Source organism: Trachymyrmex septentrionalis, unplaced genomic scaffold (assembly GCF_001594115.1).
Source record: "Trachymyrmex septentrionalis isolate Tsep2-gDNA-1 unplaced genomic scaffold, Tsep1.0 scaffold16, whole genome shotgun sequence".
Classification (NCBI taxonomy): Eukaryota; Metazoa; Arthropoda; class Insecta; order Hymenoptera; family Formicidae; genus Trachymyrmex; species Trachymyrmex septentrionalis.
This window is the reverse complement of record NW_017304758.1, coordinates 721,297-746,625: the sequence shown is the minus strand read 5'-3', so window position 1 is coordinate 746,625 and position 25,329 is coordinate 721,297. Positions and strand designations below refer to the sequence as shown.

Here is a 25,329-nt window from a genome sequence, read left to right as displayed (position 1 = left end):
TATATATATATATATATATATATACTTACAGTGGGATGTATATGTACTTACAGTTGGATGGACATGACGTCCAATGTACTATTTCCGCGTAGACCGTGGACAGGGCCAGGATTAGGACGGCAACGAGAGTGATATTCCGGTTCATCTTCGATGGTCGGTGGTTCATAGCCAAGTGAAAGAAGGTCGACGTGAGGGTCGATCCACACATAACGCGAATGACAGAGCGAAGAATCTGTGGGAGGGTGGTGGGGCCATAGGTCAATTAAGATAACGCCTTTATCACGATGGAACCTATGCGCACGACGATCTCCTTCTCCGAGGAATCGCGCCACAGAATTTCGTTCCGATGACTAAATGGTTAGATGATTTTGTGATAACCTTCAATATTCCGGATGTTAACAAATATTACAACATCTTCATTATATCATTTTTTGTTCATAAAGATCGAACTCATCTTATATCGACGTGTTCTTTTTGATATGGATTGATATTATCTTTGCACATTGTCGCGTGGATTTACTCCAAAATATCTTTTGTCAATTGAAAATAAATTATATTATAATTTAATATCTGTTTTATCTATCACAATTATTAAAATATATAAAAAATTTTTTATGTGTTAAAAGTGATGAAGAAGTCAGAAGCGAACAAATAATTAGGTCAAGAAATAAAAACTAATTTATTAAAATATTAAAAGCAAAGAAAGAATTAAAGATTAAAATTAGTTTTTCGACAATAAACAACGTCTGAAATTTTTTTATAATTTTTGGTCAAAAAATAAAAAAATAATCCTCAATTTATATGTAAATATATCTTAGACAAGATTAAGAAGGAAGCTACATATATAATAATAATAATGTTTCAACTTTGTTTATAGATTATTAGATTTATTGTAAAAAATTCTTTTATAATTTTTGGACAAAAAATAAAAAATGATTCCCGATTGATGTTAAACGATGATATTGTAATGAGCAATATCAAAAAGGAAGTTAATAACAATATAATAACGTTGTTTTAATTGAAATGAAAGAATACTAAGGATATTATACGTTCTTACATCACAGTTTTAATCATATAACACAGAAATTATAGAAATTATAGGAATTATAAAAAATATTAGAAACTAGAATGCGTAAGAAATTTTTTATAAGTTTTGTCCAAGAGAAAATGAAAAAAATTATTTTTAATTAATGTTAAACGTACCGTAAGCTATATTAAGAAAGAAGTAGTTAATACATGAGTTGTAATCTGATATATACAATATTTCTAAAAACCTATATATGTAATATGAATCACAAATTTTTACTAGATAGTCTATATCGAAATGATAACGGGCATGATAATGTTTTAAATGTGATAAAAAACTACGACTTATGAAACTAATATCTTATGTATTCTTACATCAATTTAATAAACAATTTTTCACATAAGAATAAACACTGTTAGAAAAAGCAGTCAATTTTATGTACATATAACGATTAGAATTATATGTAAAAAATTTTTTATATTTTTTGGGCTAAGGATAAAAAATAATCTCCGGTTGATGTTAAATATATATAATGCGAGATTATAAAAAGCTCCGCGATATGAAACAATTCGGAGTGTCAAGCGATAAAAATTTATAATGTTAAAATAATACATATTTTTATAATATTTTTAATATTAACATTACATAAATGTCGCATATAAAGAAACGAAAAAAATATTTAATAAAAAAAAAGATCGCTGCGGACAGGATTCGAACCTGTGCGGGCAAAGCCCATTGGATTTCGAGTCCAACTCCTTAACCACTCGGACACCGCAGCTGATGCTAACACGACTACGTACAATCATAGATAACCAGTTCAGGTCATTCAGACACCAATATTAAATTAATTGAAAAAAGAAATTGAGATAATATTACATGCAAAAACTATATTTGCTTAATAATAACATAAAACAAATCTTATAATAACTTTTTTTAAATAAATAAATTTTATAAAAAAATATAAAGCATATATTTAAATATAAAATTCAAAAATGCACATAATATAATTATTATTTCTACAATAAAGTTTTTATTGTTAAATACAAATATAAATAATATTATATAATAATAAAACAAAATATTATTTTATAAAAAATCAAAATTAAAAAATTAGCATTAATTAAATATGAATAATAATTATCTCATATTTTTCCTTCATTTTTTTGTCAATGAATTTGTCAATTGTATATTTATTTGAATGATTCCAAAAATTCAATAATATACCACAGAGAATCTGCCAAGATGGCGTCATCTGTTGGCCAGCTATTAATAAATGACATCATTTCTTCTCGTCAAACTCTATCGGTAAAGTAATAGAAATAATATATACATTATCGTAATATACTTTATTGATATTATTCAACAATTTATTGAATAAATTTTTTTCTAAACCTAATTTGTTATTACAACATAAAATATACTTATTTTATTATTATATAAACACAGTTTAGGGAGAATAATTAACATACAATTTAAAAAAAAATTATATTATATTTTAAATAAAAAATATTAAAAGAAATGTATATATCTCTAATTATTTTTATCACTTTTATCTTATATTTGTGAACATTATGTTCTGCTTTTTATTTCTACTATAATTTTAAATAACAAAATTTTTATTTTATGTTATTATTTCAATTTTAAGTTTACTTTTTTGAGTATCTTAAATTTCAGACCAACAGACAAATCTTTTTTATGTACAGAAGATATTCTATCTGTTCAACGTAATCTTTATTATTTTCGCTACGCGAATAATTTGCGAATAGTGCTATTTATAAGATTATGAGCTATTTATGTGATAAGTATGCGGGATTTTTTCAATGGGACAAGTCGGTGAATAATGATGTTCGTAAAAAATGTTTCGAGGATCGATAAAATCGAATGAATTCCGCATCATTCGCACAAGACAATAATTAATTATTAATGATTAATAATTAATGAAAATGCAAATGCAAAAATATTCCACATATTTTATACTAAAAAGTCATAATTGAAGATGTGCCATGCTAATTTTAGTTTTTTCACATAAAAATTGCACATAAAAAATAAAGAACGTTTTTTTATTTTTATAAGGAACTATAGAATAATAAAAAGTAGTATTGGAACTGTCAGTATTTTTTTTATGTTAATAGAATGTCCACAAATCCATACATCTTGGCGTGTAAAGAATCCGATTATCTAACATACGTCTCATTAAAAAACGCACGCGGTGTTATGTCCAAACACAGAAAGAGATTTATTCCCACGACAAAAAAAAATACGATGATCTTCGCACTTCGTTTGCGTCTTGTGGCGTAGTATAATCACCGCAGGAAGCAGAAACGACTCGTGAGATCATACAGAAGGTGTAGGCGGATTGATCGGAGGATCCACTTGGGAGATAATAATAAAGCAATGGTTCTCGGGAATGCGAAATCGGCTGGATGATTTGAATGAGAATGTTGTGCAAAAGCGGCCGGCCACGCGCGACGCCTCTCGCATCAGCACTTTTACTTCGTACGAGAAGGAAAGCCTCTAAAGGAAGTGGCGAATGTTAGGTGAGCGAATGTGTAACCTACATTCGATACGACTTTCGTTCATTGTGATATACTTGATCTGTTTTCGCTGTCATTTTTACTCACGTCTTTTAAATTAAAATATATCTTCCTGTATATACATTTTAATATGGAAGATAACGGCATGTGCTGCTTTCCTTCTAGCTTCATATTTTCAAGATAAATATTTGTGTGTGTGTGTGTGTGTGTGTGTGTAAAATAATATTAAGTTAGAAATGATCAATTAAACCAAAGTTATACAATATTATTTACTTTACAATATTATTTTACATACAGTAAAAAAAAATATGTATGAAAAATATATTCGCACAGGGAAAATAAAAAAGCTTTATTTGTAAAAAATTATCATTTATTAACAATTTATTAACAACGTGAATGTTGTCCTAAAAAATAAAGAAAAAAATTTTATAAAAAAGCCAGTTTATAATCTTACAATCAAAAGTTAAATTTCTCCATTGTATATATACTCTTTACTGTCGAATAATACTTTCATTTTTGCTTATTAAAGATTAGAATAATATATTTTAATCATCTTTTTTAGATAAAATATTTTTTAGGAGTACAATCTATTTTATTTTTGCTAATAAATTATTAATTAATGTTTACTTTCTAAAAATAAGATCTTTTAAAAAGATATTTCTCTGTATAAATATTTTTTACACTTACTGTACGTAACGTTTTTGTTAAACTCATAATTTATGTGTTAAATAATATTTAGATACGTATAAAAGATAAATCAAAACTATCATGAACGTCAAAAGATTGGGAAAATTTTTATTATATATTTTTTTATAATTTTATTAATAATTTAAACTGCATTTTATGTCTTTATTTTGAAGTTAATTTAATCAAATTAAATAGAATTTATGCGTTTAAAGCATGTGAACATTAATTTTCCACTATGTAAAAAATTCCATCCGTACCTTTCACGGAACATTAATGACAAATCACGATGTGGCTATAATGTATATAATAAGGCAGTAGTCAATGCGTGTTAGATGAACTATAGACTATGTACATTAATAAGAAACTCAATTACTTGCATTTCTCATCACTTTTAAAACAGTTGGGCATACGCCTTCATGCATATAAAGAAATCGTGATTTTTGGATAAGCACGCAACAATAATAAAGTAATATCGACTAACATTATTGTGTGTGTTATTGTAAAATAAAAATTTGCTTAATTTAAATTTAAGTGTTTTATAACAGTATGATAAATCATTACGAGCGATAGAAGATTGATGAAGGTAAATGGAGATTGATGAAGTATGTTACAATTTAAATTAAAAAAATGAAAAGTTTGATGATGGTGCAGAGAAAAGTAAAGAAAACGTGAACATAACATTTCGTTAACAACATTTCTATGATTTTGCTTCGTCCTTTTTACTCTCAGCGATTGTTTTTTCGCGAAAAATGCATGTCGCGCATTTTCGCGCGAATACAAAGTGTGTGTGTCATATAAAAATGCGGATGCAGAAGGTTCATGTCGGAAACCGCGATCGTCGATATTTATGAGAACCGCCGGAACGTCAGTGAATTATCCGGCAACATTTGTTCGACATATGTTTCTTCCGGATTCGGAGAGAACCGGTTTTCTTCTATAAACCTCTATAATTTAATTCAAGAGCGATTCAATGGGAATATCAATTAAACATTTCATTATGCACAGTTACTAAATATTTCTCTAGATGCTATTCTTTATATTCTTATCTATTGTTCTTATATTCTTATCTATTTCTTACGTTCAATTTTTTGGTACAAAAATTGTCACTTACATTGTGCAAATTTAATGGTGATTAAACAACACAATTAATTCTTTAATAAATAATATTCTTTGAAGAAAAAAGTCACATCAGACAAAATTAGCTTTTGACTATTTATTTATAAGCTCAATTATCGTCTCATATATATCTAATATTTGGTTAGAAAACGATATAAGAAACAAGAAAGCATAAAAAATCATTATCTGTGAAAAAACTGTTTTGTTAATATCTTGTAAACTTTATAGTTCATAATGAAAGTTATTTAAAATTTCAGAAAATTCTGATTAAAATTCTTTTTATCACACCAAGATCTAATCTTATGAATGAAACTGGCGCGTTATAGATGAGACGTCTAACTTTTTCTAATATTAATTGCATATTCTCTTTTAATTAAATATTCGAACAAAATTATTAAAAAATGAATTGCATTGGAAAATGCATTGTAAATATTTGCAGATTGATCCATAACTCATTTAAAAAAAAATGTTAACCGATGCTAATTATAAAACTGTTTTCTAATACTGAAGCAATTAAAGGAATTGAAATTCCAAAGTATAATTATTTAAACACGACGCAGTAACAAAGATTCATTCAATTGTAGACTGCATAAATATGAGTGTATTTATTTAATTTATCTTAAATAGACACATTTCGTACTTCTTCAGAATTTCTTTTTAAAAAGTAAGCCTTTGAACGTGCACGTATTTGCTTCTCAGATTTAGATGTAGAGCTTTCAAACAAACAATGTCTTCTCGCGCTTTTATCAAATTGATTGGAAACAGCTGGTAACAGATAAGCAGCCAATGACGTGACAGATGAAGTAGCAAGTTACGCTCCTGGTATCTCGCTGCGTCGTCACACCTGTTGCCCTCGGCAAGATACCAGTGTGATACGCCACTGGCCGTAAACCGCTGGCACGGCTCACCTGTTGGCCTCAGCAGTACTTGTTGGGTTCTCGACCGCGCGGCACCTTTCGCCCGACGAAGCTGCTGACGAAGCGACGGACTTTCCGTTCTCCACGTATTCTTCGTCCGGCGAATTCTCTCTCTCGCGCGCGTACGTCTCCAAGAGACGAGTTTGCCGTTTCTCCGGTCGGTCCTCGTCGATCGGGGACCACATCCGGTATTGGAAAGAGAAACCGGAAGGAAGGGACCGCTCAAAGTGGGGCCTTCGCCTTCGACCTGGAGAAACGCGACGCGTCGCACCGGACGAACGAAGAAGAAGGAAGGCGGAGAAACTAACCAGTCGGCCGCTTTCCGCGGATTCCTCAACCGCTGTCGGCCCCCGTCTCCGGATTGTATGCAAATACCTTGCGGAAACATCCTCGTGCGGGTTGCTGCCGGCCAGGAGAGCGCGGTCATCCCTTCTCGAGGAGGCAAGAAGAAGCCCATCTCCTCGCGTAAAATTTTCGTGTCCGCAACCCAGGTATGCATGTGAAATTCGCATATCTCTATCATGTATGCGATATATTTTCGCGATAAACAAGGTCCAACAGTTGCGCAAACTCGATTACTGGTGTAACGATTCATTTATCAGAATATTTGAAACGAGAGTCGTTGAAGGAATTCACCTTTGGCGAGTTTGTGAAAGCAAAATTCAAAGACTTAAAGTCTTGAAGTCGATTTTATTTTAAATCGCGTTAATTTAGATTTAAAAATAATTTTAAAAATTATTTAATTGAATAATACATTATAGATAATATATTATAAGTGTTTATCTTCTCTTGTGAGACAAATTTTCTGACAAATCTGGAATAGATAATTTTCAGCGAAAATTGAATTGGAATCTATTACAAAGTGCAATTAAATTTTTATTTATTATACATAAGTTCAGTTAATAGTCTTCCCAGTGACAAGCTCATCAATAAATTTGAAATTAATTTCTTTTAAACAAAAATATAATTGACATAAATATGTAACAATGTAATTATTAAGTATCTCTCTTACTAATAAATTGCAAATTAAATTTTTATTAAAATACATCTGAATAAAATTAAAAGGAAAAATTATTTTCAAATTAATATATATAATTTTAAAAATCATTTAAATGCTATTTCCGATACATTCAATATCCAATCAAAGATTAATCTCGGTAATGACATAATTTGCTGGAGACGTTAGAAAATCTAAGTACCTTTAGTCATATTTATTTAAAGATGAAATATTTCTTCTACGATTGATGAGAAATTTCAAGAAGCAATATCGTGTACATAGATAATGTGTCGGCGAAAATGCTTTGAACTAGTAAAAGTGGATCATATCGCTTGATTAAAAGCGTTTCAACTTTTTACAAAATTGCTTTTCCAATAATCGTTATCAAAGATCAGGTGTAAGCAAATTGCCAATATACAAGTATATCGAAATCATATTTAACATAATTGATAATAAATGTCATATAAACGTCTATTGAAGCAACTTCTTAAGAAGGGCAAACAAGATTTCTAAAAAATATAAATAATTTAATTTTTTATTCTCCTAATTATAATTATTCAATAACGTATTTAAAAATATCGTATGTCAAAATTTTATCTTTCTATGTACAATTACTTTAAACACATTTACATACATAAATCATCTGTAAGAAAATTGATAAAGAAACACAAAATATTACATTTACAAAATTTATCCAATATTCAGATTATTCGCATTTTACGCATGTCGGACCTCAACGCATTGGAATTTTAAAGTTTGTTACATACTGTCGAGATACGATAATAAATTCGATAAGATCGAGGAGAAAACTTTGCTGCTCACGCAAGCGTTTTGAAATGCTTTGGGAAACAATAACCTTCCTTTAATAATTATTCCGCTAACGTTCCGGTAGACAATATAAAAGTGAACCCTTTCTGCGTAAGGTAAACATATAAAGCTTTATCCATAAATTATTTACGACGTAATAAATGCCTTTTTAAACGCTGTTTAAAAAAGTTTTTTCATAGGAAAATTGAAAAATCATAATAAAATAAAAAAATTATTTGTTTTCAATACGGCTGTGACAAAATTATCTCATTTCTTAACACGTAAGTGCTAAAATAAAATGTAAATGACCTATGCAAAGTGTGAATGATGTCAGTGCAATAAATTTTTCATCTTTACGGAATTCATGTTATAAGCAAATGTTCTTTTTTCTGTTATCTAACTGCGCACAAAGGAAAAACACATACAATTATAGTCCAACTCAGTTCAGGCCAATAGGTGTTGAGCAATAACATATTACTCTTTGGCACTTCTTCAATTGTAAAAATAAGAGGAAAATCAAAGGGAGGGGGATGTTTTTTTAGCAAAACCGCGCACGTTTCCGCTTCGTACGTAACGTACGCTCGTGTATTTGGACACAGGATGAGACGATCAAAGATCTCGAGCACCGTCGCCAATTACACGACCTGTTCCAACAATGTGAGCCAACGGCGCGCACAACCGAGTTTCTCACGACATTCACCGGCGTAATTTCTCTCGCCATTGTCTAAGTCATGAGTCGACGTATAGAGAGTGTGACTCCCATGAGTGCGCGACGAAAAAGCAGAGCATAACGGTGCTGGCGGAAAAATTTCGCGCACTCCTCGACAAGGAAGCCCCCGATTTTCGTTATCGACGACGCGCGACGGAAATATGTATCTCGTCATTGCGCGTGGAGACGTAATCACGGTCGATTATCCGCGCTTCCGCGCGAGATAACGCGACGAGCAAAACGACTAATTATAACCGGCGAACGTACAAATGACTAGGAAACACATCCTCGTATCATGTTATTCGCATGAATGAGATACTCGAACGCGCGAGTAACAACATGTTTATGACATTTACAAGCCTTACGAGGTCGAAAAAGAAATAATTAAGCCGCGAATTATTCCAGTTGTATCTTACTCATAATTCTGAAAGAAAATTTTAGAAGAGATTTAATGTTTTAATTATTTTGGTGATTGGTTATTCGCAACAAGTTTTGACAAAATGCCAACGTTAATAATAGCGCGAAAACTTTGCCCCCTTTGGAGGACGTTTTATTTAGAAAAACTTTTCTCTTCTCTTTTATCAAACTATATATATTAAAATTAAAAGAATTTTTATTTCATATTCCGTTTTCTCTTTGCACCCTTTCAGGTCGCTTCGGCGACTCTGTTTATTGTCTGCCGGCGCTCGGAGGTAAGCCAGACTTCTACGGTACCCTGTGCACAACCTGAACTCACATGCATTGGCGAACACATGCTGAACCATTAGACCTTCTTAGTATAAGAAAAGAAATTTTCACTGTGCGCCAGTGGTTCTCTATTTCAACTGTTCTATATACGTGCAATACGGGCAATTGTATGCCAAATTGGCATTTGCATTAAATGAGTGTGAACTTTCAGTCTGATTCTATTATTATGTACAGGTAAATTTGAACCGGTCAAGAAAACATTATTATTTCTCAATAAATCGAATGTATCTCGTACAGCAGAAATATCGAAATTATATCATAAGGACAGTCTAAACGTATCACAATGTTTATAGGATATTTGTATAATGTATTCAGGATATTTTTGTTATGTGTGTAAAGGCACATCTCTACCAAAGCCGATCGTGTCGATCAGCATACTAACGTCAACGATATTTTTTTAGCCATTTCAACTCTTACCCTACTAAGCGGGGGATCACTATGTTATCGAGCGATTCCTGTTCGTGCAAGTTTCTTTGAGTTTTTCAGTAATTATAAATTTACTACATTTTATTATTTTCCAAAATGAAGTGCCAATATTTATTCTAGAAAGTTGAAAGTATGTTGGCGAATTTTAAAAAATTTTTCGAATCATGTTGAATAGATGAAAAAACGGACGGATTCTAGTGCCCCCGTTAGTATGGATAGTGTACCAAATTGTACCTAGTAGGGTAAGGATTAAATTTACTTGTTCTATCTAATAATAGAAATATCAGTCTCAAAGTTTATATCCAATTAATTTTAACATGTGTCCTGTATATTGTATCTTTATAGAAAAAAGAAGTTAATTTATCGACACAATCAGCTTCAATGCAGGCGACCACCTAATTAATAAACGGTAGGAGAGAGTTACTGAATGCGTATTGTGGTCACTTAAGTCATACTTTACCAATATTATATTCAATATAAGCAACAATACAATTATTATTTAATGTAAACAACACTGACAAAAATATGAAATAACCGAGAAATGAATAAACAAAAATTTAACATTTCGTGTATTAACAACATTTTAAAAAATCAAGTATAATTGATATTAATTTTTTCTTGATTAATATATATATATATAGCTAATATGAATGTAATTATGCAATTTTATTCTAAATTTTTATAATTTTATAGAAGAAAGTTTATTATAGAATATTTTACATTTATTGTATATACATATATATATTTGTGCTTAAAGATTAAATCAATATTTATATCTAAAAAAAATTATCAAGTTTCTTATATATATATATAAATCATCATAATAATTAACAATACTAAAACTATTAATTAATATTGAATAAAATAAATATATTATTCTAAATAATAAAAAATATAATATAAAAAAAAGGGTTATTGGTATGCATTTGGCAACTCTCCTTTATTCATCTGCATTTCTCTATGAATCCGGTCCGAGCTAAAAAAAGCAAAGAATGAATGAATTCACTGTCGTTCTTAAAGCTGAATATACAATAGCGGTTTGTAAGGACGCTCCACCCACCTAATAGGCTTTGCTACCTGCGCTAATATATTTCAGATACTCAAAATGAATGCTTTGCGAATACTGATTTGAGTTTTTGGATATATTTCGATTATGTGCGACATAGTCTTTATAATGATTTCAGGTCGATAGCGGCTTCAGTAAATTTATTTTTGCGTTTTAAAACCGTAATGAGAGATATCGTGTAATATATCTCTCAACTTTCTAGCCTTACACAATAGCTTTCAGAGGTGGAAAATTAATTTGCACTTAAAACCGCATGTTTTTTTAATGAGAGAATTATGGACAGAAAATTTTTTTGAAAATAATAAAAATGTTAATCGAACGTTAGCGCAGATGCACAAAATGCAATTATATAAAATATAGTATTTAAAAGTCAGATAAGAAGAGAAAGTGAAAAGACGATATAAAAATAAGTTCCTGTAAAAACTACTTTTTCGTGATATGTTCACGTAATCTTTAAATGTATAATTAGGATCTTGCAAAGCTCATCAAAATTCGTAAGACATCAAACATATTAATAGACAGTCACGAAGATTTTCATTAGTTTACCACGCTGCATGCTCATTCTGCCTTCACGTGGAGATACCATTCTGTTAAATTTTATCGCGCAAAGTACACGGAGGAATAAAGCACAATATGCGCACGTTAAGAATAAATAATAAATAAAATGTCTATAAACGTGCAGCAAGCGCAACGACGTACGAGATAAGAATTTAGTTTCTCTGACAGTTGTTGCGCGCAGCGGGCTCTAAGTGTAGCCTATAACAAAATTTATTTTGCGGGAGTGTAGGGTGCAGAGGTTCCCACGAGATTGCTATTAGCTCGGCGGTTATGTGAAAATCGTGGCTTCGTATCGTGCTTCCTTATCGTCCGCAGGGGGAATTTAAAACGAACAGTGATACATTCTCGTGTCAAGGCTCATTATTTGTTTGCGATAAGTGTCAAGGCCGCCAACTGTCGAAGTCCGTGGCTCTTAATTACCGCCGGTTTTTAGGTGTTAACCTTGAAAAATGTTTCGCGTTCGAAGAAATGTAAAATACTTTAATTTCTTTATATCTGATAACAAAAGAATTGAGATGATATATGGACTGCTAGAAAAGTTTCGACTTTTGGCAGGGTTTTCCTGATCTCTTGCCTCGATTAAATATAGCGATTATACTTCAACATTCGACCCTGACTACTAACAAGAACTTTTGCGCTTTTATTTTCTTCTGCTATGAATTCTTGCTGATACACAACACCGCTCACCTTTGAGCTGACTACGGTCTCCGACAGAAACAGAATATCCACAGAAATTCCGAGCACAAATCACCACTTTAATGTTTGCTTTTGTCACATTGAAATATTGTACATATACATATATAAAGTATTGTATCATACTTAAAATAATTTAATTTGTAAAAAAAACATGATAAATAATAGTGTCCAATTAAAAAAAAGAAACTCTTCAGTTCAGTAAATCCTATAAAGATCATTCTATTAATTTCATTAATTGGGTATATGTGTTATTAAGTATATCAAATAAAAGAAAAATCCCCTAGTCTTCAAGTAAAGTTGATCTTGGTTCAGTTTACGATTGCGTTTCAAGTCCGACAAATCAGCATGCAGTTTATAAAACAGAAAAACGTGGATTTATCTACATATGAATATCCATATATTAAACATCAAGAACCAGATTTTAAAATATTCTAAAAATTAAATTTCTTATTTTATTATTTATTTGATTTATTCTTATCAGTCTAACTTTTCACTTGTTATTGTTTATATTATTATATATATTATCACAACAATAATAAGATGGCTCATTGTCAGTAGGATTGAAAAATTCAATTATTTACTATATTTTCTCAATTAATCATACTTGAATTTGTGTTAATGATATAACATATAGTAGTGGAATGTAGAATTTAGATTCACGCTTGAATTACTGGCACAAGTTCGATAGGTGCCACCTATTCTATCGCCATTGCAACGCGCTTAGTGGACATCGAGGTCAATCAACTGCAACGCGATGTAAGGTATGCGTTTGCATGCGCGGAATTGACACGTAAATCTTTCCTACGCAAACTCCCGCGACTTTCTCGTTATTACCATTCGAATTAGCAATAAACTGAATAAATAATAATTCGATGCGTCATTTAGATTTCACGCCCCAAGGAAACATGTATCTTATTAAAATGTTATTTCCTCAACTTTAATCTTTATTAATACATAGACAATTTCAGTTTTTAGAATATATTAACAATATTTATAATATTGTAGGTAGAAAACATTAAAATATATACTCTATTAATAATTAAAAGAAAACACACAATAAATTATTAAGAAATATGTATAAGTTAGCTTCATCTCGAAACAAAAACGTTGTTGTGTATTTTGAACCAATGTTCTCGAAATTTGCAATCTTGCAAATATTCAAATTAAAAGTAAAAAATTTAGCGTAAAAATTTATTTATATAGTAAAGCTATTATTTTTAAAACATTATATTAAATTATACAGATCTGTAATGAAAACTATTAATTATATAAAATTAATATAAAAACAATAACAGAATCATTGGAAGTCAGTGCAGAATTCAATGCGCAAAAATAAAACTCGTTCTTTTTATTTAGATCAAAGACATAAGTGTAAAGTCATGATAATCAACTAATCTATAAATCAAAATTAATTAAAATTCCTAAGTGTTTCGCAACGTATAAATTAATAATGTGGTATATTAAATATTTACCCTTCATATAGAAGCATTGACTATATAATTTCGAGTGCAGAATACAACTGAGAATAACTAATTACGTATTACTTCAAGCAATGTATTAATAAGTATGCAACATAGCGCAGCGGATGGTATGAAAAGTAAAGTGTGTGTGGATTAAAATTCCGTATCAGTTTATCAAGAAAAATATAATAACTGACCACATGATGACTATGTATTTCGCTATGAAAGATGATATACAGTCATTTCCATGAACACAGTTATAATTAGATATGGTTAGACAAGTTTTCTGTTTCAATCTGTTTCATTGTACGTATTAATTAAGATTATCTGACGTTTGGTTCATCTATCTTTTTTTACAAATAGGTCCACATAGTGAATCGGTTAAGCTACAATTAAATTAAACTGATATTTATTGAAGTGAATGGAAATTCAAGTGAATGGAAATAAGTATATAACCGAGTTTGTAATTTTAAATTTGATTTACTTTCTCGTCCATTCACCTGCGATTACAAGAAGTTCCATTCCAGAATAAACGTTATACAGCCTTGGCATTAGAATATTATATGCGAGAAGTTCATCTAAAGGAAATTATTGCAGATTTACTTATCGAATTCACTGTTGCAAAGAATAAGGTATATCGGATACTTTGCTATCTTATCATTTCAGAAAACAAACAGGCAAGACGTAATGCGACTTCATATCGTGAACTTGCATTTTAAGAATCGATGTTTAATATAAATTCAATCTGCGAGTATTATTCACAGAAATACACTTGTCTTCGTTAATTAATAATGTTTGCTGCGCAATTCATGTATAAGATAAGAGAAGGATATATCTGCTCCGCGAATGCGAATTTGCATAAAGGATACAGCGTCATATTTTCTGCGTAACATCCTGTTGCAACTTGTTATCCGGATCAAGATTTCAGTTCAGAAATGAAGAGACTCTCTCCGGAATCTCATGGCCGATAATATTATCGACGTCGTCCTTATAAATCAAAACAGGTCTTGCAGTCTTCGTCATTGGAATCATAAAACAACTACAGAAGATATTTAAATAATTTAATAAACAAGTTTGACAAATACAGTTAAAAATTTAAAAAAATTATTGTACAAAAGAAAACGTAATTAAATATGCAATTATTAAATAATAATTGTGTTAAATAGTTTTTAAACGTATAGACTCTTTTATTATTAATTAATTTAATCTGTTTATATATATATATATATATATATATATATATATAATTACTCTATTTTACTTTTCCTTGTTTTTTCAAGTTTTTTCAATAGCTATGCTTGGACGTGATGGGATATATTTGATTTTACATTCATCCATACAGTTCGTGTTTCGTTCCTATTTATTTATCTTCGTGCCAGTCACATGCCTTCACGATCGCGCCATTAACGCGAAGGATGCTGCATCAAAATTTGCATAACACCCGCCTACGCTTTGTTAACTGGAAACAGCTCTAAACACAAGACGCGAATGATTTAACGTCATTTCCTAGTGATTCCTGCAGTGGCGCAATGTTTGCTGATGGAGTGAAATTATTAACTTTCATGACATTATTGCTTTCTAAAGTATTCTCTCTCAATTTCAAAATTTTAGTAATTGTACAACTGCAGTAACGAAAATTACATTTTGATGTTAGAAGCTTTAAAGTCGTAAACTGTATTTTAAAGCTTCTATTAAAATGATAACTCTTTAAAATATTAATAAATAATTAGAGATTATATAATATATTATTATGAGAAACATAAATATATATATATATATTATATATATATATATATAATATAATACTCTTACAAATATAAAGAAGATTCAAGTTTTATTTTCTCTTAATGCAATCTTTTTAATACATAAACATCAAAAATAGTATTATTATATTATACTTATAAAAATATTTACGATAAAAAATCTTATAAAATGCTTTGTCAAGTTTAGGGTCGTGTCGCCATTACAGTCTAGCGATTCTCCTCAAGGATGCAACGTGCGTAAAAGGGAAATGCGTGATTAGAAACTATAAACGAGAGAGATGTGGATTGCTCATAGCTATTTTATTTAGCGCTGACTATAAGAGCGGCCATTAGCGCTTTGGATAACCCACCGAAATTTACATAACACCCACCTATTGCTGCCTGAAAGGAGATTTCAATAAGTATGCCGAAGAAATCATTCTACCGGCACTCGATGATAAATTGTTATGTAATATTACACGCGTTATGATAAATGAAGAAGAATAATTTCATAAAATATTTGTGGTTATAATATCAATTTGGGCGAAAAGCTTCATTATATTTGAGTAATTGACATTTCCATCCATTATTTTGCGGAAATTAATTATATCCGAAAAAAATTTAGTTAAGATAATTACAATTCTGATGGACATGATTAAAATATTCTGGTTCGTTCATCTTCAAGCAAAAATTTTCTCAGTATATAAAATAATAATATCGTACATTTATATAATTAAATTTTATCATGTAGTATTAAAAACACAACTTTTTACGCATATTTTACGAGCTTTATCTAATTAATCTTAGAAGCTATGAATAAATTGTATAATATTGCCCACATTATGATAAATGACGAAGAATAATCTCATAAAATTTATGTGGTCGTAATATCAATTTAAGCTACATGCATTGCGTATACTGATCTAATAATATCTTTAAATAACATCAAGTTCTTTTCATTAGCTATAGTTATTTCGCGTAAAAAATAAAAGATTAAAGTGTAACAAATTACATTACAGCGGAAATTGAATTTCATATGGCTCGACGAAATTATTATTACTAGGTCAGTTAAAGTCGAGGCTGTAATGGATCGATTAGTCGTGTTCTGAGCATAATTTGCGTCCTTGTTTCTACGTACCAATATTTGAGTTATTTCCTTAACATAGCGTTGACTGTGTATCTGCAACAACATGAAGTAGTATTACAAATAGTACTGTACATTTTGTATGCATTCTGTTGTATGTTAATAATAGAGCGATTCGACCAAACAGCGAAATATTTATACACTTTGCTATACTTGAAATTAGATGCAAGCTATATTTTTTATAGTTTAAATTATTATGTGATTTTTGTCATTAACTATTTGTATTTCTTCTTGATTTTAGTAGTAGGTTTAGTTTTATTATTTTATGTATCTCTCATTAAATATTGTAATGTGTTACATAAAACTATCTAATATCTAACGGATTATTCGTGAACTGAAGAAAGGAATATTTGACTGAAAAATGTATTGCACGTAGAAATAATAACGTTATCGTAGATAGAGAAATTCTATTCTTTTACATCGTCATGAGAAAGTCTGTTTTGCAATTGAATGTCGCCACAACTTCAAGACATGTTGCATGCGTATTTATTTACATTAAGATTTAGATAATCATAATTTCCACTTCTTTAATGTTGTAATACTAAAATAGATGTATGAAATAGATGTATCCCAGCAAACACAGATATAACTGTTATATGACATATATAACGTAAATATGTAACAGTTTACATCTATATTATGTAATAGTTATAATCATGATTTACTGGTATATATTTTAATTTTTAGAGCGTGGGAGATTTACTTTTAAAATTTTACATCTTTTTCTTGAGTAAGATTTGTTAGAATTCATTATTTCATTGTATTTCTTGTCTTAAAATATAATACTGTTTCAGTATCACTAGAGTGATTTTCTCGTTCTGTAAAGGTTAACGTTCGCATTCCATTTTGCGAAATGTGCATATAAATTCAGTTTTCATTTTATCCCATTCCATTTTACACATGTAATTCGATTGTAATTATTTAATATTATACTGAAATAATATGTGTAGTTTTATATTTAAAAAATTTTTAAATGACACTTGAGTAGAATAAGATATATAAGTGGAAGGTTTATAAGTTTATAAGTTTGCTGAGACTAAATAGAGATTGATGAGGTTCTTGCTGAAGATATTTGACGTTTTCTTAATCATATTTTCTTCGTTGAAAATTACATGCTGCCATTCTCGAGAAGACTAATTGTGAATGTTCAACTTGATGGAGTTGTATTGCTTGCTTACATAAGATGTCCCAGATTAATTAAGAAGTCGCTTCATTAGCCGTAATATATCAATATTTTATCCTGATTCGTTAAATTATACAATTGTAAAAAATATACACGAAGCTATATAATATTTAAGCTATATTTCGTAAAAAAATTAATGATTAATAATCTACGAAAATTAAAGTATTGTAAGAATACAAGAAATGTATGATTCCCTTTTTACACGTCTTTGTCAAGATTTTATTGCATATATTACGAAATTTTGTAGCTAACTTGATAATAGTGCAACATTACAATAAATGCCGTCTGAACTAGATTTATGACTTTTACTTTGAACATAAAGTAGCTAAACGTTATAGAACCTTAAGCAATTCCAACATCATAAATTCAACGTTGGTCCACTTTCGTCAGCAGATTGTCTGTTAACTACCAACTATGTTTAACAAGTCCCATTCGAGCCAACTAAACTTCATCACCGCCCCGACGTCGCCATTCGCCGTCTCGCAGCATCAATTCGCGTATATGCAAATTCGTTTCGTATTGTCATAGTGCGCGAAACGCACAATCGCCCTCACCTACGAAACGCATTCTCTGCAATCTTTGCTTGCTGCTATTTCGATTCGTATGTCCTTATTAGTTGTTTTGCTGCGAGCGCAGTGCATATTCGGTTAAGCTAATGTAGCTGCATAAATTTTCCCACAATAGAAAGTTCAGTTTGCTCTTTACACATGTATATATAACTTATGTCATAAGCTTTGCAATGCGCATTTTACCTAATACATTTGTATGCCAATATAATCAATAATTGATTCCGTTCTAATTATTTAATATAAAATTTAATTAACTAAATAATATAAAATATATTAATTATGCATTTGTCATGATTTTTGACAATTACTGTTTTCCACAATATTATTCAATATAGGTATTTTAAAGTTGAATATACAATGAATAATATTGCAAAAAGCAACTGTAAAGAAATTATAATAAATGCATAATTTATATGTTATATTAATATTTAGCTAATTAAATTTTATATTAAATAATTGAACATTTTAAAAAAGTCTTTTTATCTTACAATTTAAAATTTCAAAATATGTTAAAAGATAATGCAGTTAGACATATGTAAATTGTAGGAACGCTATAAAAGTTGAAGGCCGTTTTATTTCTCAGTCATGCATTATGTATTTGTAGATCTCGATCGTAACTCATAATATAATACATAATTTTTATTTTGTGTGATTTTTGAAATTTAAATAGCAAATCAATCTAACGCAGTAACGTTTCGCTAGTCTGTCCAATTATCGCGAAATGATTTGACGAGGTTTAAATCAATCTGCCTGTACAGATGGTGAAAGAAATATCGTAAAACGCGATACGGAGATCATAGGCGCGGCTATTCATGTAAACCTAATGTCACTTGACCGGCTTAAGAGTCCTAAACGTACGTTAGCTCAACAGTGCGGGGCTGCCTACGAACGTAGAACGTTGAACCAATTATCCATGTCGTGTATAATACGTATAAGGTTGCGTATATGGCGGTGCACGGCAAACACGCGTGCACAACGAGATCTTGTAAAATAAGTACCGTGGGGTTCGGCCTTATGCACCAATAAGGCAGCATTCTGGCCGGGTCAATGCTTACTGGTTTTGTATTTCAATTCGAACTCCTGCGTTCGCTCTCCTGTTTCCTCGCCTTTTCCTTTGCTGCTAGTAATAAATCAGTCATTTTTCTTGAAAAAATAGAAATACTAGGATATTAATCTGGAAACGAGCTGCTTATTATTGATGCCAGAATTTACATATTACTTGTACAATACAATAAATTTTCATCTACCTATTCAATTTTTATAATTTTATTAAATTAGAAATTATAATTTTATTAATTTCTTAAAAAAATTATATACAAATGCAAAAAATCATATAAAGTATTAATCGGTTGATGTATTTAGATCATCTGAAAGTTCTAAAGTTTAGAAATGCCTGGAATTTAGAAATCTTTATATAAGAACATAACCAAAGGATATCAAGGATAATATTTGTATAAGAGATATTTTTTATAGTAATTCTTATATTTTAGATTTTCTAAAATTTTATAAAAGTAATTAAGAATTATCGGCATTTATAAGGATCGGCTTTCTTTTTATTAAATTATCTTAGGATAAATAGTTTAGTTTTCGTGTCATGTGTAAATAAATTGCTTTGAAGAATTTTATCGTTCTCAGACTTAAATACGCACATTATGGACTGCATTGTCTGCACAACCTGGAGTCAAAGTTGTAGTAGCTTCTTTGATTCAAGAGACGATTGTCGGCGTCAGGTTGCTTGAAGTGAGATTGTAAACCACTGAGTCTGGCACGTATTCTGACCATATTCGCCGAGTAATATACTCACCGTGTCCCAGTTCGCGATAATGCACTTCAGATCTCTTTGCGTTTCCGACATACATTCGCTCGAGCCCGCTCGAGCCGAAGTGGATATCGATAGTCGCGAACGAGCGTGCAAAAGCGGAGTATCGTGAGGCGCAAAAATGAAGCCGGTTACAATGATGACGGCGACAAGATGAGTCGATGTCTCGAGGGATTGAGAAATCGCGCGAAAGCGGAACGTAGCAAAAGATGTGCAAAAGGATGCCGAAAAATTTATATCATCGTGTATACATATTCCTACGGAGCGTCGAAGAAGATTTCATGTATTCAAGGATGTATTTTTTGGGCAGTCTTCTATACGATCGTAAATAATCAAGGACGTATTTCTTGAATATCCTTTTACATATAGGCTGATATTCATAGTCGGTTCTTAATTTAAGATCATCTTAATCCTTAAATACCACACGTCAAAAAAATCACGCAGAAACTATACGGGGTTAATTAGACCCCAGTGTGAAAAAGTGTATATTAATCCTAGAGTTTTCAATATTTTGCTTTGAAAATTTGTTTGGATATACTTCAAAGCTTCTAAAACAAGATGTAATTGCAATTATAGTGTATATTTACTCTAAATATACTAAAAAAATTAGTTAAAATTTAAGCAGCATACTCTATTTAAAAGCATACTCTTTTTAAACAAATAAACAAATTTTTTTTTAATTTTTAATCTTTAAATCTTAAGTTTAATTTACAGCGGGATCATAAAATATATACGATTGAAAAAGCCTTGGGGTCTTTTGGATTTAAATGCCCCCAATGGCATTTAAGGGTTAAGTAACATCTTAATCCTCTGAGAATCGGTATGTTTTTGAACGACTTCTTTATTTTAAGAGCTAGAACTTTTTTGTCAATGTCATGGGATTGAATGGCAAAAAAGATGGCGTTACTGTCGAATTCTTAAAGGAGCTTCCGGCCCTTTACAGATTATGCTAATGCAGCTTTCTGATTGATTCACGACATCTTAAGACTGTATTTAAGAAAGCCTTAACTGTAAGAATTAACTGCAGATATCGGCCATAATCATAAATAATCAAGAACATCATTTTCGAATTATAATTCACTTCGATTGATACTTGGTTCATCTAGACCAATGTTTTTTAACCTTTTTTTCAATTCACGGTACATTAAATATGTCAAATTTGTCAAGGTACCTCATTAAGTGCACACGCTTCAGCGCTCAACAGTCTTTTATCAAATACCGCTGACATTTAGAAGTGAGCAGTGAAAAAGATCCAAAGTTTTTTTTTATTGTATTAAAAGTGATTTTATTGCGCAATGACGATATCACTTTGATTCAAATAAGAGTAAACACATGTAATTTAGGTAATTTTCACAATTTTCAAAATATTTTTCACTTACTCGCTTTTTCTGTTATTTCTAAATTTTTTCTCTTCTTTTTACCTCCTCTAAAATTTTTGCGACACATCAGCGTGTCGCAATACACCAGTTGGAATAATCTGATTTAAAATATAATTTCGATCTTTTAATGTTGTTTGAAAGAAGTGTATTGCTTCGAGTGTTTCATAAAAAATGTGCTATTGTGTATCTTTAACACACTTAAAGTAATTGAAGGCTATCGTACTTATAATCGTACTTGTAACAGCATTCATACATACGGCATGAATCTCGCTTGTAGTCGCGGCATCCTATATAAAAATCCGCAGTATGCACTTTCTTCTTACAGTCATTGTAAACACGAAAGGTGCAACGCGTTCTACATTCCCTTGATGATTCTTTATGCACGCGCACTATCGCGTATCGCCATTCATTTTCATTGGTCAAGGTCATTATATGTTGATGTTTCTTCTTTCGAGCGGAATTATCGGCGATTCATGCTCCCGGGCAAAAACGAGGTGCGGAAAAACGCGTGCGCGTTTAAAAGTTACGAGATTTTGTTCATGGCTGCTTACGTAAAGGTCCGACATGCCCGTAAGTCCTTTTGCCCGAGGAATCTATACCGATTGTAAGAAGTGATTTGCATCTAGATATATGGAAAAATTCATATAAAAATTAAATATAATTCATATAAAATTTAAATATGGAAAATATTGGAATTTTACCAACATATAACTTCTGCAAAAATTTAAAATGTATTTATTATATTATATTATTTATAATATACGTACTGTACCTCTTCAAAAAGTTTCAATAAATGACAAAATGAGAATAATAAACGAAAAAAAAAAAAAAGAAAAATTATTTTTATTTTATATTAAAAATATTTGTTAACTTAAATTAATACATTCTGTATATTTTTGAAAAGTAAGATATACAATATTCAAATTCTCAGAATGGCGTCATAATGAATTAACGCTACACTTAAAGCATGTTAATCAGAGTTTATTTGAGCACTAGTACACTATATCACTTGTTTTTGAAGCCTGTAATTGTTTCTTCCACTCTTCCTTAACAACCGATAATTGTAGAATATGAATGCTTTCCATTTAGTGACATAAGTCGACACAAACATCGTTTTATCTTTCAGTGAATAACAACGATAGAATGACATTTGTGTTGATTTGTACTAAATGGAAAGTACCCTGTAATATGTTACTTGCTTATAATTTTTAATCTGGACTAAATATTTACTTACTAGTGCCTGTTTTTTTTATTTCTTTCTTTTATTTTATACAAACTAAATTAAAATATAATACGCGTCAACGCTTCTTTGGTTCAAATATAAAAAGAACCGAGATAAAAGACGAACAAATTTAACCAACAATTAGTTCATCCTTTTACAAAAAGCAGTATTGAAAACTTTGAGCGGTACTATAAGTTAAGGGAATAACGACTTTTAAAACAAGCATTTTTTAATTTCAAATTTTATATTTTATGCAATATTATACGACCATAATTCTATGATTTCACAAGCATCAGGTAAAAGACAGAATACCGTCTATGTAATTGTTATCTATCATCACTGACTTTCGGTTTACTAGATCGATTTCCTCTGGACACCTAGCAATGTTTAAAACAATCGTTTTTATAGATAATTTCAATCATCGGTAATTTTTTCGTATGGTATTCTTAGTTAAGACCATTGTCTTTGAACAATGATTTCACACAATGGCAGGCCCTGTTCCGGTGATTATGGAAACAATTAATAGGAAGACACGATCGGAAGTGGTGCGTGCGATATTCTGTTGTACCGCGATTTGACAAGCGCGCAATGCAAGTGCATATAATAAATATTGTTCTTTTCTTCTTACAGAGGCGGGATCCTCAATCAAGGCGCTGTATAAGTATGAAAAGGAAAGTTCGGAGTCGACGATGCGCGTAAACGGGCATTCGGAACAGAGTGCGAGGCAAGAAATGGGTAAGGTTGCGCTTTTTACAGTAACAGTGCTATCGTGAATTATTTATTGAAAATTGCAACAAAGTTAAGTTGTTCCCTCTACCGTAATAATTGGAGTGTATTTCCAGTTAAACATCTCAATTATAATAACTGGAACTTACAAAATGTTTGAAAACGAAGAAAATCAATAATTAAAAAATTATGAATAATAATTAATGATTCAAAAAAGAATTTAAAAGATTGGAAATTAAAGAAATGAAGAAAGTTTATTCTAAAAAAATGTGTGTGTGTGTGTGTGTGTGTGTTAAAATAAAAGTAATGTAATTGCAAATAAATTGACTCGAGCAATGTTCTCGTTGATCTGTGTCATTGATTTCTAGCAGAATGCTAAATTGTGTCTGGTCAAATTATATATAGTCTCTATTATATATATAGAATTCGATAGAATCCTCGCGCACAAGGACGCATTCCGATTGAAAAATGACGACGATTCGATACGATGTGCACACTTGCATACGCGTCACGTAACGCATTGTCTACGGCGCGGTGGCACTTGTTACATAAGCCATTCAAGGTGGTACGATGACGTTATTCGAAGGTGCGTTCATAGTGCTCATCCTGTTCTTTCATTAATAACGATTTACCGGTTCTGAAGCGTAGCTAACGGTGCTTCCTGGAATTTCAGGAAAGTCTTCGCCTTCTCCTTTGCCTGAACTTTCTGCACAGTGGAATATCTTCTCAATTCGCTTGTCGCAAAATTATGATGCCTGCATTGCGTCTCTCGAGGAAAACTCTGATCGGTTTTCGTCGAAAAAAAAAATCGCTTTCCAAACCCATTTTCGTCATCGTCGTGAAAAATTGATTTTAAATCTGATACTGATAGAGTATATACACGTGATTGAATAAGACAAAATGAATTTTTTATGTTCGACTATACTGAGAAAAAAAATTCTAAATTTCAATAAATTTTTATTTATTTGAATAATACTAATTAAATAATAATATTAATTAAACATAAAAATATATTTATTTGGTACAAAAAACATTAATTTGGTTTAACAATCACTTCTTTTTATTAAGTAAATATTTATTTATTGCAAGTAAATGTTTCGTTGACAGTATTCAAATATTTATTTAAATTTAAGCTATTTTTGTCTCAATGTAGCTTAAAAAGTAAAAATATGAATAGAAGTTTATACGGGCAAATAAAAAAAAGTATTTTAAGAAAAGAAAAAAGAAAAATTGTAAATATTAAAAATTGAAAATTAAAACTCACATAATATATCTGCACAGCAGATTGTTTAAACGTTAAAATGATAAATAGAGCCAGAAATTTAATAGGTCGGAAAAATCAAATAATAATTGTCATTGTTAGGCTACATTGGATTCTGAAAAAACTCGTTTAGCATCAATATCTTATTGACGTAACGCGGAAGTGTGAGATGGGTGTAATTTATGTGTAACGATCATCAATTGAGTTCGATCCGTTGTTAACGTTTCTTGCTTAATTGAGCGACAGTGAAGCAGTTACGCCCACGTATCGACTTACGGATTCTATCTAAAAATATATCGTCGATAACCAACCTGCAGTCGATTACTTTCAGCTCTGTTTTGAAGATGTAGGGTACAAAATACGATGAAAATCGGTAAACATTATTTTTATAGATATATGATATACGAGTATCAGGCGGATTTATATATAACGATTTCTGATAATTAATTAGCAGATAAATAAATTGATATTCTGATAAAATAAAAAATATACTTATTAGATATGTAACTAAAATTATATACCATGAATAATATAAAT

General features: G+C 30.4%; 2 protein-coding genes and 1 non-coding gene across 3 annotated transcripts in view; 1 reads left to right on the top strand and 2 right to left on the bottom strand.

The window, feature by feature from the left end:
* Window positions 1-223, bottom strand: part of LOC108745970 (MD-2-related lipid-recognition protein-like) — a 4,836-nt gene extending 4,613 nt beyond the window's left edge. The window contains exon 1 of the mRNA XM_018482418.1: window positions 52-223. Within this exon, the coding sequence (XP_018337920.1) occupies window positions 52-208 (157 nt within the window). The 5' untranslated portion in view covers window positions 209-223. The remainder of the gene's footprint in view (window positions 1-51) is intronic.
* Window positions 224-1,723: 1,500 nt separating this feature from the next.
* Window positions 1,724-1,805, bottom strand: Trnas-cga. The gene has a single exon. It is a non-coding gene; the product is annotated as a tRNA-Ser (tRNA).
* A 4,522-nt stretch (window positions 1,806-6,327) lies between these two features.
* Window positions 6,328-25,329, top strand: part of LOC108746150 (echinoderm microtubule-associated protein-like 2) — a 44,084-nt gene continuing 25,082 nt past the window's right edge. The window contains exons 1-2 of the mRNA XM_018482728.1: window positions 6,328-6,772; window positions 23,436-23,540. Of these exons, the coding sequence (XP_018338230.1) occupies window positions 23,495-23,540 (46 nt within the window). The 5' untranslated portion in view covers window positions 6,328-6,772; window positions 23,436-23,494. The remainder of the gene's footprint in view (window positions 6,773-23,435; window positions 23,541-25,329) is intronic.